Here is a 16636-nt window from a genome sequence, read left to right on the forward strand (position 1 = left end):
CCCAGGACTCTGCTTCTCATATCACAGTGCAGATTACAAAGGGGAGACCACCACAGAGCTACAGAGTCCCTCTTGCCACAGGAAGTCTTACAGGGAAAGTGTTCAAGCTACTCTGTGCTTTCATGTTCCCTGGCTAGGAGGGATTCTAGGATGAGGGGCTTGCAGTCATGCAGCCTCAGGCTGTGATCTGCCCACATCTCCTAAGAAGCCAAGTCAGGTCTGGTCAGTGCTGAGATGGGAGACTGCCCAGGAGCATCCAGAGTACCTTGGTGATTCAGTAAGTGACGCTATTCCACCTGAGTCAATACTGGTAGGAGCACACATTAAAATTAAAAACAACACAGAGAGGGGAATTATCCAGATCAGTGGTTTTTCCATCAAGCTGGGGGTGCACAGGCCATGTCTAAGATTTCCAAAGGGTTCTGCACCTCCATTTGAAACTTTTAGAGGTTGACAAATGAAAAAAGGTTAGAAACCACAGCGCTAAACTGCTCTAGGTCTCAAACAGGGAGTGGATCAGCTTCAGCTCCTGGCGTGGATGAAGGTTCCCAGGGGTCCTTACATCATTCGCACTATCCCTATTTCAACTGCTCCCTCTCCCCTACCAGGGTTCGCACCTTTTGGACAGTCCCATTAGACCTGATCATGATACTACTGCGGATGACTTGTAACTGAGACCAGCAAATCTAGGCAGTGGTTTTAGAACCCTTTTCAAGCAAAGATAAAAAACCCTAGAGGACAAAGACTTATCAAGATTTTGCACTTATCTAAAGTGTCAGAGCGCTCTATGAGGATGGATCAAGTGCCACTAGCCCCATTGTACGAAGGCAGAAATGGAGGGCACAGAAATTAAGCTTGTAAACCAAAAAACTTCATTCAGAAAGTGTTAGTTGCTAAGCTGGTAGGTGTGTTTGAACAGCTAACGCCCCACAACGGCATCGTGCTCTTTACACAAAGCCTACAGATAGTCAACAGGCAAACGGCGGGCTAAATCCAGATCTCCAAATGCTTTTGAATGGACACCCCCCCACCCCCACCCCAAAAATGTATTTACTTATTTTTTTATTAGGATTTTCTGTGGAGTCTGGACCATGACTATACCTTGACCAAGAAATTTGGACCTTGACAAAAAAATATTGACTACCCCTGGTCTGTACCTTTTCAAAACCCAAATGTTATGTTGTCTGGAAACAACTAAGGGATCCAGCTCATTCTTTGCTCTTTTATAAATCTCCATTACTCTCTGTCCCCTCCCACCTGATTTACACCACATTTAACTGTGCTCCCAGGAGTTGCAAAGAGTAGAACAAGTTACTAGGTAATTTCTGGGACTAGATCCTTTGCCTAGGGAACAGGATTTTATGATGAAGTAGTAATTGGTTGGGTGGGAGAACAGAAGCCCCTTCCAACAGGGAGAAGGAGGGCTGTAACGTCAATCAGGGGACAGAGCTGGGACACATGGGCCCTAGTGGGGATTTTTAAGTCAAGCAGTGCAAAACCAGGCAGCTGTTAAAGACTGGGTAGAGCCTTCTTGCTCACACAACTGGAAGGCACCAAGCAGGGGAAGAGGGCCATTGAAAACTTGGAGCTATTCTAATCATCCTCGAGTTGTCTGTAGAGAACAGGGAAATGTCAAGTCTTATCCCCCCTCCTGCAAAGATGGGCTAGGGAGTAGCTGCCGTAGCAACACAGAAGACCTAAGGTCCGTCTAGCCCATTATCTTGTCTCGAACACTGGCCAGCTCCAGCTTCTTCAGAATAAGCTGTAAGAACCCTACAGTAGGCAGCTGTGGGATAATCTGTCCCCTCCACCCCACCCCCCGCAGAGGTCCCATCCGAATTCCTACTAGTTAGAGATTGGCTGAAACCCTGAAGCCTAAGGCCTGATATCTCATCCAACCCTGCATCAGAGCAAAGCCAAGCTAGTTTAGATGGCTAGGATGCAACTGGTGGGTTCTGTGGATTCTCTGGACTTCGGGGCATGAACATACCTGAGAACCGCAGCTGATGCTAACCCTCCCTGAGGAGCTGGTTTCAAGGCTCATGCCCCTGACAGAAGCAGGGTCATTAACTCCAGCAAGGACCCCTCAGCACACAGTCTGTTCAGTTAAATCCCCAATTCCCCAAGCCTTTTCTCTGGGTAGTTAGTTTGCTAAGCACTGGTGAATGTCACATCACTCATGACAGAGAAACAGGGGGAAAGGTGAGCGTGGGGAAACAAACTGCAAAAGGAAACACGATTACCGCACTGGATTCCTCCTCCTTTAAAACAAAGGCCCCAGAAGGCAGTTCCCTCCCTGGGCCCACCAGTCCATGTAGCATGACGCGACAGCTTTCCCAGAGCTGGGTGCCGTCGGATGCTTTCATCAATCCACTTTTTCTTTATTAGATCAACGCTGCTCTTGCAGAATTCATTTAATTTCTCCTCCTCCCCTTAAGGTATCAGCACAGGGAGGGTTCGTTTGAGTTCTTAGTTCTTCCCTTCCTTTCCAACGGGTAATGTTTCATCACAGGTATTTCGCAGTTTCCAGTCCTGAACTGAAAAGCTTATGTCAATTCCAGATAACGGTGCTGGCCAGTGGTTTGAAGAGGGGAGTAGGTGTCGGTCCACCTGAGTGCGGTTTACACTGTGGGCCTGGACGTTGGCCTAGTGGTTAGAAGAGGTGTCTGTTCTGGGTTCTGTGTCTGGCTCTGTCACTGGCTTGCCAGGTGACCTCAGGCAAGTCCCACTGTGTCTGTGCCTCAATTCAGTCTCCTACAGAAGAGGTGGGTTACGATATGAACCTCTTAGGGTGCATGAGAAGGATCAGTTAGCCACTGCTTGTAAAGCGCTTTGAGACCCTCTGCCAAGAGCTGCTAATAAGGGCAAAGAATGATTAGCAACGCCAACCCTGAAAAAAAGTCAAGTGTTAGGTACAGCTCAGCACTCCCACGAGAAGCGGCTGCACGTACTGGTTATACCCAGTAAGGTCAGACTCACGTTGGCTGGTCCTGTGCATTCTCCTAACCCTCCCATCCCCTTTAAGGAAGCGGGCGCGTGCAGCAGTGACCAAACAAACAGGAGGGGGCGGAAAACAGTGCTCTCTCGACAGAGGGCTTAATGCCCCACGCTCCACATCAGCAGTGGGAGAAACCTGGAGACGGGGAAACCCAGATGCTGCAGGAGGTGGTACTGGTAATTCAGTGATGGTGAAAGGATCTTTCCTCCAAGTCCCAGAAGCTAGTTCCCTGCATGATGCTAAAGGGCGCTGTGCTGCTTCAAATGCCAGAAGGGACAAAGATAACATGGTCTTGAGCCTTTCCAATAATTTGTGATCCCCTGGAGCATTTAATAGCATCGCTGTCTGGTCTCAGTTCCAACATGGCAATTCCATCCTGCATGCCAATGTACCTCCTGGACTTTCACAGACATATGGTATTCTGCACCTCCTAGACTACGCTGTTTTGTAACATTCCTGGGAGGTGTACAACAGCAACCATGTTCCACTCTAGAGGTGGCTGCACTTCAGTGATGGTCAAGGGATCCCTATAGTCCATTTATTAGTTTGTAAGGAGCTATGTCAATGCAAGTTACTACATAAGTCTCCACCATATGGCTTATCCAATGATTTAGCCTCTGCTGGGGTTAGGCCTACTTTGTCCTGCCCAGCCCTACTCTCCAGAGGATCTGGCCAGGCCTGCGTTGCAGTGGCCAAGCCAGTCACCTCCACGGTGTGGTGCAGTGTCTCTTCCAAAGCCCGCCAGCTGCAGGGGGCAGAGGTTCTGAACTAATGAACCCTTGAATGAGGAATCTCCGAAACCCCTGCAACTCCTGAACCAGGACTCAGCCAGGGAGACGAGCACTGATACTTCACTAAGCAAAGCTATTTGCATCTGCATTAGGTCACACTTAGCAAAGCACCAGAGGGGAGAAAGTGGGGTCACAGTCAGGGGAGCAGAGAATCAGTGCTCAGCCTAAGTGTTTGGGTTTGAAAGGGTAAACTCACCACCAAGGAGGAAGCCAGAAAGCATTGTCTCTGTACAAACACTGGTAAAGTGTATCACATGCCCCCCTAGCATCCGCTCCACTAGGGGATAATAGCTTATTACTGCTACCAGCTAGTGGAGTCACTCCTGATGCTGATGGGGTAAAGGGCTGCACTGAGGTGCTGAAGGCCCAGGTACAGGGTCAGGCGCTCCTGAATGAGAGACAGCCCTCTGCCCACTCCGTTCAGCATGCAGGGAAGGCAGTATGTCCACTAGTGGCACCCTGCTTGCCAGCTGCTAAAGGACACACAGGGCCCCTGCCAGACAGTGGCTGTTGCCCACAAAGCGGTGACTGTGAAGAGACACTGAGGAGCATAGCAGCTCAGTGCAAACATAGGAATCAGACAGTGCCGTCCTCTAGAGTGAGAACACCACACAGGCATGAGCAGCATGTTGAGGGACAGAGTTAAACAGAGCGGGGGGGAAAGGATCATCTGACAGCAAGCAAACCTCCATTCCACTGCGGAGGGGTGGGAACCGCAACAGCTGCACCAGTTAAAAGCAGATTGGGCAATGCCTGGGGAGGGCTGCCCAGAAGAACAAAGGTGCCCCCAATTAAGTGTGTCTTTTCCATCTCCTGTTACCAGGGGTCTGTGTGCTCTCCTGGGACATGGAGTTGGAGAAACCCGGAGCTTTGCAGTGCTCTCTCCTGGAATGGTCAGTGGGAAACAGACAGTTGCCTGAAGCAAAGAAAGAAAAAGCAAGAGTTGGCAGCAAGCTTGATTGGCAGCAGGTGGCTCCCACCTGGCCAGGACTCCCTGCATACCCAATTACTGATCTGTAAACTGGCTTTGCTCCTCGGGGATATCAGATCTACCTTCCCTCTCAGGGCACACTGCAGCCTTAACGTTCCCCCAGCCCCTCCTCACCCAGGAATCTAGAACCTGCGTGCCAACACACAGCACTGCTCAGCCAGCAGGCCTGGCCCCAGAAACCATTGGAACAGCTACAGGATGGTGGTTTGCTTTTCCTCCAGCAACTGCATCTGCTTTCCTCTCCTCACAACTATTCTGCCCCCAGAACGAGGACCAGTGACACTGGATGGCCCGGCACAACACCCTGGAGCAGTAAGGCGAAGGTCTGCATGACAAGGTGGGGACCTAGTGGTTTCCCATGGCTCTGCTGACACGCAGCACTGGAGGCTGCTGGGCGTATGAGTAAAATGAAAATATGCAAAAAGACTCTGGGCCAGATTAATCCCTGGTGTAATTCCACTGACTTCGATATACCAGGGATGAAATGGGGACCATTGCGCCCCGGGATTTACCATTAAAACTAGGCACTAGGCGGACTGAATCATTGACTTTTCATTTCTGTGGCTAAACTGAAAATATCCGAGGGGCGGGTGGGGAAAAAAACAGTTGGTTTCAAACCAAAACTGATTTTTCCCAGTTTCTCGCACCCAAACAAAAAAATCTCTTTTGTTCGGGTCAAACGAAAGGTTTTGAAAAGGTCAGTTCGAAACGGCTCCCTTTGAAAACGTCCAAAACAAACTCTTTGACCGTTTGGAGGCGGAGGGAAGCTCCATCTTTTTAGTTAAAACAATTTGCTGGATTCCACTCAATTTTGGGAGCCGTCTGGGTGCCCTGAAAACGCAAAAAACAGCTCAGCATTTCCAACGCCACTACTCACCTGCAGGATTGACACCGCCTCCTAAGACTGGCTCCCTCCCACCCAGCGGGTGCCGGCTTTCGGGGTGGAGGGGAGCACTTATTGTAAAGAATGACATTTCTAGCACCAATACAATCCTGGGGAGGCTGTCAATGTGCCTAATTACTGCCCTCTCTGTGGTGGCTGAGTGTGGAAAAACACAGATGGGATTTGATACTGTCCCCCCACCCCCTGAAATGCAGCTACAGTAATACAAGTTACCATTTGGAGCACTACGTGTTCCTAAAGTGCTAGTCACCAGTTAGCTAATTCACCATCACCTGGAAGGTCAGCAAGGATCATCATCTCCAGTTTTGCAGATAGAAAGCGTGAGGCCCAGAGATTAAGTAAATTGCCCAGCAGAGAGAATTTCATTGTCAGAGCCAGGAACAGAATCCAGCAATGCTAGTTCTCACTGCTGTGTTCAGACCACTAGAAAGCACCTCTCCTTGTACACTGTCTCCTGACCCTGCAGCATTTCCCCTCCTCCCCGCCAACATCTGTCCCTAAATAACCAGAGCATAAGTAACAGCAGCAGGGTTCTGCCTTCTTGCAGTCACGTGCTGGGATGTTCAGAGGGGACCTACACTGGATCCTAGGAAGCAAAGGATACTGAGAATTTTCAACATGCAAATGCCACTGCAGCAGAATACTTGATGCTCCTTATGTCTGCTCCCCATGTGCGAAACCGATCAGGAGCCGCAGAAAGCCAGCATCCAGGGAGCACAGGGACTGGAACATATGGACAGCGTCCTTGCTATTTTCTGGGCTCAGTGCTCTCACTGAGGGTGAAACGTATTTGTTTGCAGAAGGCTTTAAAAGCAGAAGGTATTTAAGCAAAGAGAATGCTGGGAGCCTTTTACATTTCAAGTCCGGCAGTGGGCTCCAAGGGGAAGAATCAATACACTTGGACAAATATCGGGAAGAATTAGCCAAAATGCCAAAGGGAAGGAGGGCAGAGACACCAGAGAGGCTTGGATTTAGGGAGTTAACCATGGTAAAGAGACTTGTGCTGGAGGGAAATGTCAGGCATGAGTTCACCTTTCACAGTTGCTTTCACTACTTTGGCCGGATGGCTGATCTCACTTGTACCCAGGCAAATCTGCGGGGGCTCCCCTTGAGTGCACGGGTGTCGGGGGTTCACCAGTACACACCAGTGTCGTTACATCCTCATAGTTACATCACGCCGGTGCACAGCAAGGTTCTAGCAATGCAGCTTTACCTAGTAAATGGGGGGGCAGGGCGGTTCGCAGCAGTGCAGTTCCATTCGGTAATTAACCAGTTAAGCAACGCTGGGGTAAACCCCACTTCCACACATTGGCTCTGCACTCCACAGGTAGCAGGTAGCAGACCACAGCTACCTCACAGGTGCAGATTTGCTTCTTAGAAAAACCTCTGGTGGGAATTTAGCGTTGGGGTGAACAACCCCCCTCCCATCTCCTCCTTCTACAGGGACGTCACAAGGCCAGACTTGCAACACCCCCAGCTGCTGTCACACACACAAATTCAGACTCGGCCATAGGCTGCGGTCGAGGGAGCAGGGGAGAAGAGCCCTTATCCAAGCACAAGAACATCCAACATCGTTAAGAGGGAGGCAGTGGTTTCATCACCCTGGTGGGGTTCCCTCTTCCCCCCCACACGTCAGAGCGAACCCCAAGAATATTCTACAGGCCAATTGCAGAGAGAGCTCAAGAGGAGCCATGTACAGCAGTGCAGAGCCCTAAGAGTGCATCTACACTGCAATTAAATCCTGCAGCTGCCCCGTGCCGGCTGGCTCGGGCGAAGGGGCTGTTTAGCTGCACTGTAGACGGTTGGGCTGTGGCTGGAGCCCAGGCTCTGGGACCCTGCGACGTGGGAGGGTCCCAGAGCCCGGCCACGTACACCACAATTAAACAGCCCTGAGCTCCACAAGCCCGAGGCAGCCAGCACAGGCCAGCCGGGGGTGCCTAACTGCAGAGTAGACATCTCTTAAGGGAGCTGCAACTTCGCCACGCTCCAGCTCATCCGCCCAAAGAAGCTTCGTTGTCCCAGGGCGCCCTCTGCTGCCACCCAGAGACCCTGCGTAGCGCACCTGCCCGCTGTCAGAGAGACTCCAAAGAGGGATGTTAGGAAGGAAGCAATAGATACAGTGAGGCAGATCGCACCTTCCGTCCCCACGTGGCGGTCTCCCCAGCCCCCCCAGATGAAAGCATGGGGGGGAGAATGTGCAGCCAAAACAACATCATCTCGTCCCATGCTTGGGGCCGGGGACTCTGAGTCTGCACATCCCAGCAGGACGACGGCCAGGGGCCAACTTTTGGCAGGGACTGGAGGGTTACAGGCCACCCCGCTCTGGAGAATGCAGGAGCAGGTTGTATTGACTTTTCCCTGCCCGTCCCCAGACTCCCATAGGACTACTCTTAAAAGGCTGCCCCAGAGACAGCCACTGGTTCACGCTCCATGCCAGGGGCCAGAAGGGACTCCAGAGTCAGCAGGGAGTCCCTGAGACCAACAGCGTTTGTGGGTTAGAACTCCGGCTCCTCCCGCAGGAGAGGGAAATGGAGCGAAGACCTTCCCAGACCACGAGCAGGAAAGCGTTGCAGGAACCGTCTATACAAGTAAACCCATCAGCTTGTCGGCAGGGGACAAGCCAGCTGAGAGGATGCATGGCACATGAGGGCGGAAAGCCCTCCCAATGGGGACAGCGACCTGGTAGAGGAAGGAAGCTGGATGAGCACTACCCAATCAGCTACTTTCTGGGATCTTGTTAGCATTGCCGCAAGAGGGAGAGATGTTTCTTCTTTGAGACAAGTGTTTCCATCGCATTCCCCCTGCTCCCAGTGCACATTCCTGGTCGCAGCTGCCCTCCACCATTTACACGATAGGGAACTCCTCCTTGCCCAGGGACCACAGATTTAAGGAAGGCAGCAAAAACTCCAACTGCCAGATTGCTAGGATGGGGGCTCCTGTCGCCGCTTCAAAAGGCGTGCTACCTATTGCTCGGTGTCACCCCTACCGATGCAGCCTGTGCCAATTCGCCTTCCGCTTCCATTGCCTTATATGGCAGGCACACGTTTTCGGGCAGGGCTCACCGGGGCACGGGTAGCACCAGCCCGGTGCAGCCTTTTACTGGGTGTCAGCAAGGGTGAGGACCTGGCAGAATAATTGCTAGCGGCATCCGTACGCCGGCTCTCTTGGCAAAGCAGAGTCATGGCTCTGCCTGGGTAGGGCCCTGGACTGGGAGTCAGGAGACCGGGGTGCTAGTCACGGCTTTGCCACTGGCCTGCTGCTGCTCGGTAGCCCTGGGCAGTAATTTACACGTAGTATGGAGCAGTGCCCACTGACTTCGGCCACTTCCACTTTGGGGTTGCCCAACATCACACACAGGCCCTCCATTTTAAAGGTGCTCACAGCACAGCTCCAGCTGAAGTCGACGGGCGCTGCAGGTGCTCAGCACCTCAAAGATCAGACTGAAGCCGAGCCGCACCCAAATCAGTGGCCACTTGCAAAGTGCTTGGCTGGCTGCCTACGTGGAAACTGGGTACAGTGAAACCTACCCGCGCTGTACAGAGGTTTGAGCACCAGATGTAAAACGTGCTAAGGAGACCCCATGCCTGCAGGAGTTATTCCCTGGGGGATGGGGGTTGCAATGCCGCTGTGAATCCCCCCAGACAGCCTGAGCTGGGAAAGATTTTTGGTGGGTGCAAATGAAATACTGGAAATCAGAGAGAAAGAAGCTGACCAAACATGAGTGAGAGATGAGACAGGGAGCCACAGTACTGTCCTACCTATCACAGCCCGGCCGGACTGGCCTCCTTTCCTGATGTAACTGGCCAGCTGCCCCCTTCAAACACCAGGAGTCCTTGGAGCATGGCTCCAGGCACCAGAGGGTGTCTCTGCAGAATTAACCTCTTGGGCTAATTTGAGCAGGAAGTACATTCTACTATTAGCAGCTATAGATGCTGTTCACAGGAGGGCAGGGAAACTGAGGCACCAAGGAGATTCCATACAAGAACAGATTTAAAAGGCTGGGGCTGTTTAGTTTAAAGGAGATCCAGGTATATAGGAGAACGAATGGGGCAGAGAAGGTCGCACAGGGCTGTGGCAACGCTCACTGAAATTAAGAAGATACCTTTAAAAGATGTAAAAGGAAATACTGTTTGACTCAGTTACCCTGTGGAACTCTCTACCACCAGATATTGTCGAGACAGGTGGAATTTAAGGGGAAAGAGGACTGAACACAAACAAAAATAGCTGCTGAAGTTCAATAGTGGATGTACTGCACATAGAGGCCTTCAGCCTTGGGCCCAAACTCATTGCCAGCTGGAGAACAGGGAGGCCCAGCCTGCAGGCCCAACACAGGCAAACAGACAAGAACTCATAGGAGGGCCTGGAGGACCAGGCCCAGCATGAAGCTTCTGATTAGAACTAAGCAAGACTCGTTTTCGGTAAAGATCTCAGGCTAAATTCAGCGCTGGTGCGTGTAAATCCAGAGAGGCCCACTGAATGCAAGGCAAAGGCTGGATTTGGCCTTCGCATTTTAGGAGGAAACCTCAGTTCCAGCAAAACCCCTCTGGTTTCTCAGGCAGCCTGTCTCCACATTTATGCATTAGTTAGCCTGCTGTACATGAAGATGGCAACGGTATCACATCCTTATAGAAGGGCGCTCTCAAGGACCTCTGGTGCCCTCTGCGGGACAGACGAAGGAGGCTTGGAGCACAGATTTACCCAAGACTGATGTAGCTAAATAAAGAACGTTTCCTTACAGCGCAATAGTTCCTTCTTCCCGTTAAGTGCAGGGAACTTCACCAGGCAGAGAGCAAGCTGGGGGGAGATTTTCCCCTAGCCCTGTTGCAGCTGCATGCTTGTACTTAACAGCCCCAGCGTGGGTAACTGCCCTGTAAGGATACTTGGCTCTTCTATCACATCACCAAAGATGCCAAATTGCTTTGCCAACATTGACAATGCAAACTTCCAAGCCGTGGGAGATGGATAGGCGAGTTCTCCCAGCAGGAGAACAGAGAGCCAACAGCCCCGATGCTGCACCCACTTATGCACATGATTAGCTTTGAGGCCATGAGCACCCTTTATGGCCTCTCTGGGACAACTCAGTGTGTCAAGCCAAGCGTTTGCAGGATCTGAGGCTAAGCAACTTGCCTGAGCTCACACAGGACCATGACACGGCTGGAGAACAGCAGCCCCAGCAGAGAGTCACATTTCAACATGGTGTTGGCCAAACCAGAAGTACGTCCTGGGCATTTCACAAACATCCAGACTAGAGATGGTCCAGCACCCTGGGGACAAGTCACTCCTGAGCTTTGAGGTAGTTTGGATCCAGATCTGACTCCAGATCCATATTGCACTACCAACCTGGTCTCTGGTGAGCTGAAGCCAGGACCGGCCCCTTCTGAGCTGTCAAAGCTGTGAGAGACAGATGGCCTCAGACCTCACTGTATTTGTATTGTCATAACTTTTGATCACCAACTGCTTTGCTCCCAGATAGCGCGCGTGTCTCTCTCTCTCTCTCTCCGGATCCTCACATCCCAGAAGGGAGCAGAAAACATCCAGAAAGAAAGGCCAAACGTGAACACATCAGCTTGGTAAGGAGACAAGAACAGCTCCCAGCACAGGCAAGGGTCAGGCAAGGCCACGCACTACCATGTCAGACGTGTCCCCAGCATTTCCACTCACGGGCAAGTCACTGAGCCGCCCCCATCCAGAGAGGTTTGGCAGAGCATTCCCTCACCATCATCTCCCCCAGGCATGAGGGAGAGGGACACAATTGACAGCTTTAGAGACTGACAGTCTCTGCTTATTCACGGCCTGGACGCAGGCCACAGGAGCTTCCAACCAAGACAACAAGTGGTGCCCCAGGTGCTGCACACAACAGGACCTGGATGGAAACCACCAGCTCCTTTGAGGCTCACCTGGGCGGTGCTGGGGGGCATGAAGTGACAGCAGGCCCATCCTCTCCAGCCAGCTCGGAACTAACATTGATTAGACTGGCCAAGAGACTCACACTCAGCCAGGGGCGGGGGGGGGGGTGTCAATACAGGGGTGAGGGAGAAGGAACACTTAGGGCTCTAAGAGAGATTCAAAGGACTCCCCAGCAGATGAGTGAGCCCGCAGGACCCAGCAGAAGCAGCAAGCTTTGCACAGCCCTTCCTCACCTGATTTGTGGACGCTCCTGAGACAGGAGAGGGAGGCGTTCAGCCGGGCGCACTCCTCGCTGTTGGCCCCAAACTTCTCCACCGTCTCACAGACCTGGTCATCAGTCATTTCCAGAAGGTCCTCCAGGCTCAGCTGGCCAGGGGTGATTTCCTAGAGATGAGAGACAGGAGAGGGGTGAGGGAGGGAGAAGCATCCTGAGAGCTGACTGCAAATCAGTCTCAGAAAATAGAGACAGGAAAGCCCGTCCCCTGTGCCATGACACATGGAATCACAGACCTTCCTACAGAGGAGGCACTTAAGAAAGAAACCTGCTACCATCTACTGGCACATGTAAACAGGCTTCCATGCAACTCGAGTTCCAGTTTTGTCTCATGTTGTTTACCAGGACCCAATCACACCTGGAACTCTATACCGCCCAGAGATATCTAGTGGATGAAAAACACACTCCAAGTAAACGTCATTACCCTGTGGACCAGTGCAGACTAGGGATTGGAAATTTTATTATACTATTTTCAATTATTTGTAGATGGTTACATGCACACAGGAAGAAATCTCTCCACTCTCATCCCGGAGGAAACTACAGCTGCATTGATAGATTTCCTAAAAAGGGAGCTTCGGCATTAAGGAACGGTTCATTGCCTCGGAAATATGCAGAGCCAAACAGCTGCTTTCTGATCTCATGTAGACAAGATACTAACCAAGATCCCAGCTTTCTGTCTCAGGTTGCTGTCCTGGCAGAAGTTAAAAACCCCACAGCCCGTTGAGGGAAGAGGTGGGGAGAACACCAGCACAGTGAACCTGCCAAGCACTCTGAGCTATTACAGCCCTGTCTGGAATCCAGGAGACCTGGATTCTGTACCACATGTAGCCAGTGACTCGCCACGTGACCCTGGTCTGGTCCATTTTCCTTTCTATGCCCCAGTGCCCGCACCTCTGAAATACTGACCCACCCTTGTAGAGAGAGAAAGAGAGACCATACCAGTCAAAGTGAGTAAGCATCATAAAGGCACATTTATCTCTACTGGCTGAGCTACTACAGCCCATTAGGGGTCCCACCCCACAGGGTGCACAGTGCTCTCAGCTCGCACCGTGGTCGATGGGAGTTGCAGGTGTTTAGCACCTTGCTGGATGGGCCCAACAAAAAAAGCAGTCGCCCCTGACAAGGCAAGCGCTTTGGGACAGCGCAGTGGGAAAGGCACTGCACTACGCTGGATTCCAGTCCATTCTAACACGGGGCTCCACAGGGCTGATCCAGCTGGTGCTGGGGCAAAATTTAGAAGAGAAACTGAACTCAAGTCAGACCTTGAGAAGTTCAGTTCTTACTCCCCCCCACTCCAGAGGCCCTGAAGCTGGCATGTGTGCCTTAGCCAAGCCCACGCCTACAGTGACTGCATCATGACTGCATCAGAATTGCAGTTTTCACTTTAAAACAAAAGTCTCCAGCCTTCAGATTTGAGCAGAAAAGCCTGAAAATGTGACTTGAGTGTAGCTGATATATTCCCATCCGCCTGAGTCTGCCAAGAACCTGAAACAATAGCTTGGAGAGGTGTGAACTGCACTCCGCACCTCAATGTAGTGTGAGCTCCCAGACCAACTGCTCTGGAGAACCACACCCACACCACCTTGACTAAGGACTCTGTGGAGTAGGGGAAGGAAAGCAGCAAGCAGACACACTCCCACTGCTGAGGTAAGTATTGAGGGAACCCCCTGCCTGTCAGGGAGAGGATGGACCCCTGTTCTTGTCATTACTTCTCTCCCATCCATGGAATGGGGACCCTGCTGTCACTCCTAGGAGAAGAAAGGAGACCCCATGCCATTAGCCATGCCTCTGAGAGGGGGACGGAGCCATGGGGATGCCCCACCTCATCATGTGCCAGGACTCTGGACTGCGTTTGTCCAACCCTGCCCCTGGCGTTACCTGGGGAATGAATGCCAGGCCAGCCTGGCATTTCTCTGGTGGGGTGTTCCAGCCAGGCAGGCCCTGGCCTGCAGAGTGCAGTTAGAAGAATATTTGCCAATGGTTTCCCATTCGTTTTAATGCATTTCAAGCCCCTGAGAGAGATTGCTGGTGGCTACCTCACGGCAGGACAAGGCTTGGCCCTCCCGTAACCCCTCTGATTGAAGGCTCTGAAGCACCGAGGCAGGAGTCTGAAGCATGGAAAAGGTTACCCTACATCTTCAGAAGAGCCCACGGAGCAGCTACCAAACTGGAGACGCTGTGGGGCTGAGTTACCAAGGTGCTGTGCACCCACAGCTCCAGCCACTGTCAATGGGAGCTCGGGTGCTCAGCACCTCTGACAGTCAGGCCTGACGGGTCCCAGGGGAAAAAGACACGTAACCATTTTAGCCTGAGCAACTTGCCCGGGTTCACAAAGTGAATCAGTAGTGTGGTCAGGAAAGGTCCTAGCTACAGCCCCCAGGCCCTAACCACTAGACAACGCTGCCTCTCGCTGCTGTGGCATCGCAGAGCCGCCGCACCACTGAAAATGCAACCCCGCATTTCCGAGACGGTGAGAAATCTAGAAATCTCTCCATTCCGCAGTTCAGTATTGCAACAGGACTCAGGCAGACTGGTGCAGAACAGTCCGTTAGTGAAGCAATTCTGCCCCCTGGTGGAAACTCTGGTGACGTGCAGCCATCTTTTCCACTTTCATGGGGAAGAGTGGAAAAGACTAGCTTGCTTCCCTTTTCCGCCCTCTTGCCACAACCTCCTCAGCACCGACCTCTCCCCACCACTGCCACCATGCCTGTTGTAGGGCTCAAACACACAACTGCCCCGAGACAGGAAGCCCAGCCATCCCACAGAGCGGTACCGTTAGCTACCCTGCCCAGCCGCCTTGGCAGGCAGGCTGAGTACCCCAGCCTCGTTTCACCAGCCAGGAAAGTGAGGCAACCAGCAGCAAAGTGACTTGACCAAGAGCTGGGAGGCCAAAGAGCGACAGCCACGGCTGGAGAGCTAAGAGAGTCCTCACTCCCAGGAGAGAGAAGGCCAAAGGGCTTGCTCACGAGGGAGGTGGTGAAGAGTTGAACTCTGGGCAATCGTTTTCTTCTGGGGTTGTCTGGCCTGCAGCGCCGGCCTGTCTTGGGAAGCTCCCCCATCTTCCTGTGCTTTTCCCTGCCAGCTGGAGAGGGGAGGCGGTAACTCCAGTGGGATTTTTTTCTTGCTTCCTTTAAGGCTGAATGTGGCCTAGCAGGAGATGTGCACACTGAATCAGGTCCCGAGTGTGCTCTAACGGTTAGAGCGGGGAACTAGGAGTTAGGACTCCTGGGTTCCATTCCCGAGTCTGCCCTGGATGTGGTACGGAGCAAGCAGCTCGCTCTGAACCACGGTACCCCTGCCACCCCTCTGCAGTATGGGAGTAAGCCCTTGCCCTGGCTCCCGGAGTATGCTGAAAGCACTCGGAGATCCTCAATGACAGTGGCTGCGGAAGGGCAGGACACAGCTGCTCGCGAGCAGGCAGGAGCTGCCGTCCGGGACAGCTAGGAGAGCTGCACAGAAGCCTGGCTTGAGAGAGGGGTGTTGAGTGGGGCAGCAGGGTGGAAGGAAGGGAGGCAGCGAATGGGTGCCCCACTCGGCTCAGCGCTGGCTCGCTTCATTCAGCATTTAGAAGGGACTTCTAAGCTGGTCTGTGGCAGGCTGCCGGCTCTTGTGGGTTTCACAACAGGCTCCTGCGATTGGGACCTGGCCCTCCAGTCAGGCTCCCCTAAAGTCCAGCCCTTTCTGGAGCAGCGTCGCCCTTCCAGTGTCACAGCGCCCTTCCCCCACGTTCCAGCCAACGGCAGGAAGCCCTGCTGTCCCTTTGGGGCTTCCCTCCCATCCCAGCCTCATCCACCAAGCAGTCCTCAACTTAACGACCTGTCCCTCTGCTGCTGGGGTCTGGGTCTCTCACCTCCTCCACACCTGGCCTCTCCATCCCTTCCTCAGGCGCACCAACCGCTGCCCTGGACGCTGCTTGCTGAGCTTTCTTCTGGCCCCTAACTCACAGCATCAGCTTCCCTTGAGCCCTGGCCCTGCTTCCAAGGCCTACTGCGGGTGTTGATCCTGTCCCCTGCAGCTATACCCCCTGCACGCTGGGTCTGCTCCAACCCATCCTCCCAAGATGGGATCCAGCACTTCCTTCCCCTGGGCCTTCTTCCCCTGCCTGGCTTTTGTTCCCCTTCCTAAATTCCCTCTTCCACCTGACCACACTCTTCCCAGGTGGTACAGATCATGTCCATCAAGCCCTCTGGGTGTTCATCAACCACCAATTACAATTCCCCCCTCGCCCGGTCCCCCCAGGCACTGCAGGTGGGAGCGGGCCTCCCAGCCTGGGGCAGACAGACACACCCTACCTTCGCTCACCCTCGCACACTGAAAATAGTGGTGTGGGCATTGCCGCTTCGACCCCGGGGGTCGCATACATACGCAGCATCCACACTGCTAATTTTTTTGCACCAGCTCGAGCCCTGCTTGCATCAGCCTGTCTGCCCAGGCTGGAACGCTCCCTGCCAGCTGCGGTGCAGACACACCCTTAGACGGGCTGTGTCACCCCATGGCAGGCAGCAATGATTTAGTAGGGGTTGGTCCTGCTTTGAGCCGGGGTTGGACTCGGTGACCTTCTGAGGTCCCTTCCAGCCCTGAGAGTCTATGATTCTCACCCTCAGTGGGCTGCACTAGGGGAGCCAGGTAGAGCAGGGGACTCAGAGATAACAGTGGCCCAATGGAAACCAATGCAGCACTGGACAAACAAAAGAGGAGAATATAGTTTAATTCTAAAGACTAAATACCCTGATAAAAGGCATGATGAAAATCCAGCTCTGGCAAACATGGG

The 16636-nt window shown here is 52.8% G+C and overlaps 1 protein-coding gene across 3 annotated transcripts in view; it reads right to left on the reverse strand.

Annotated features, from left to right (window-relative positions):
• The window catches only part of KSR2 (kinase suppressor of ras 2), a 283459-nt gene that overhangs the window by 231879 nt on the left and 34944 nt on the right, over positions 1-16636 (reverse strand). For all 3 annotated transcript variants that reach the window (XM_073312611.2, XM_078848923.1, XM_073312610.1), the window contains exon 3: positions 11825-11975. In XM_073312611.2, coding sequence (XP_073168712.1) covers positions 11825-11975 — 151 coding nt within the window. The remainder of the gene's footprint in view (positions 1-11824; positions 11976-16636) is intronic.

The sequence above is a fragment of the Lepidochelys kempii genome, chromosome 15 (assembly GCF_965140285.1).
Source record: "Lepidochelys kempii isolate rLepKem1 chromosome 15, rLepKem1.hap1, whole genome shotgun sequence".
In the NCBI taxonomy this organism is placed as follows: Eukaryota; Metazoa; Chordata; order Testudines; family Cheloniidae; genus Lepidochelys; species Lepidochelys kempii.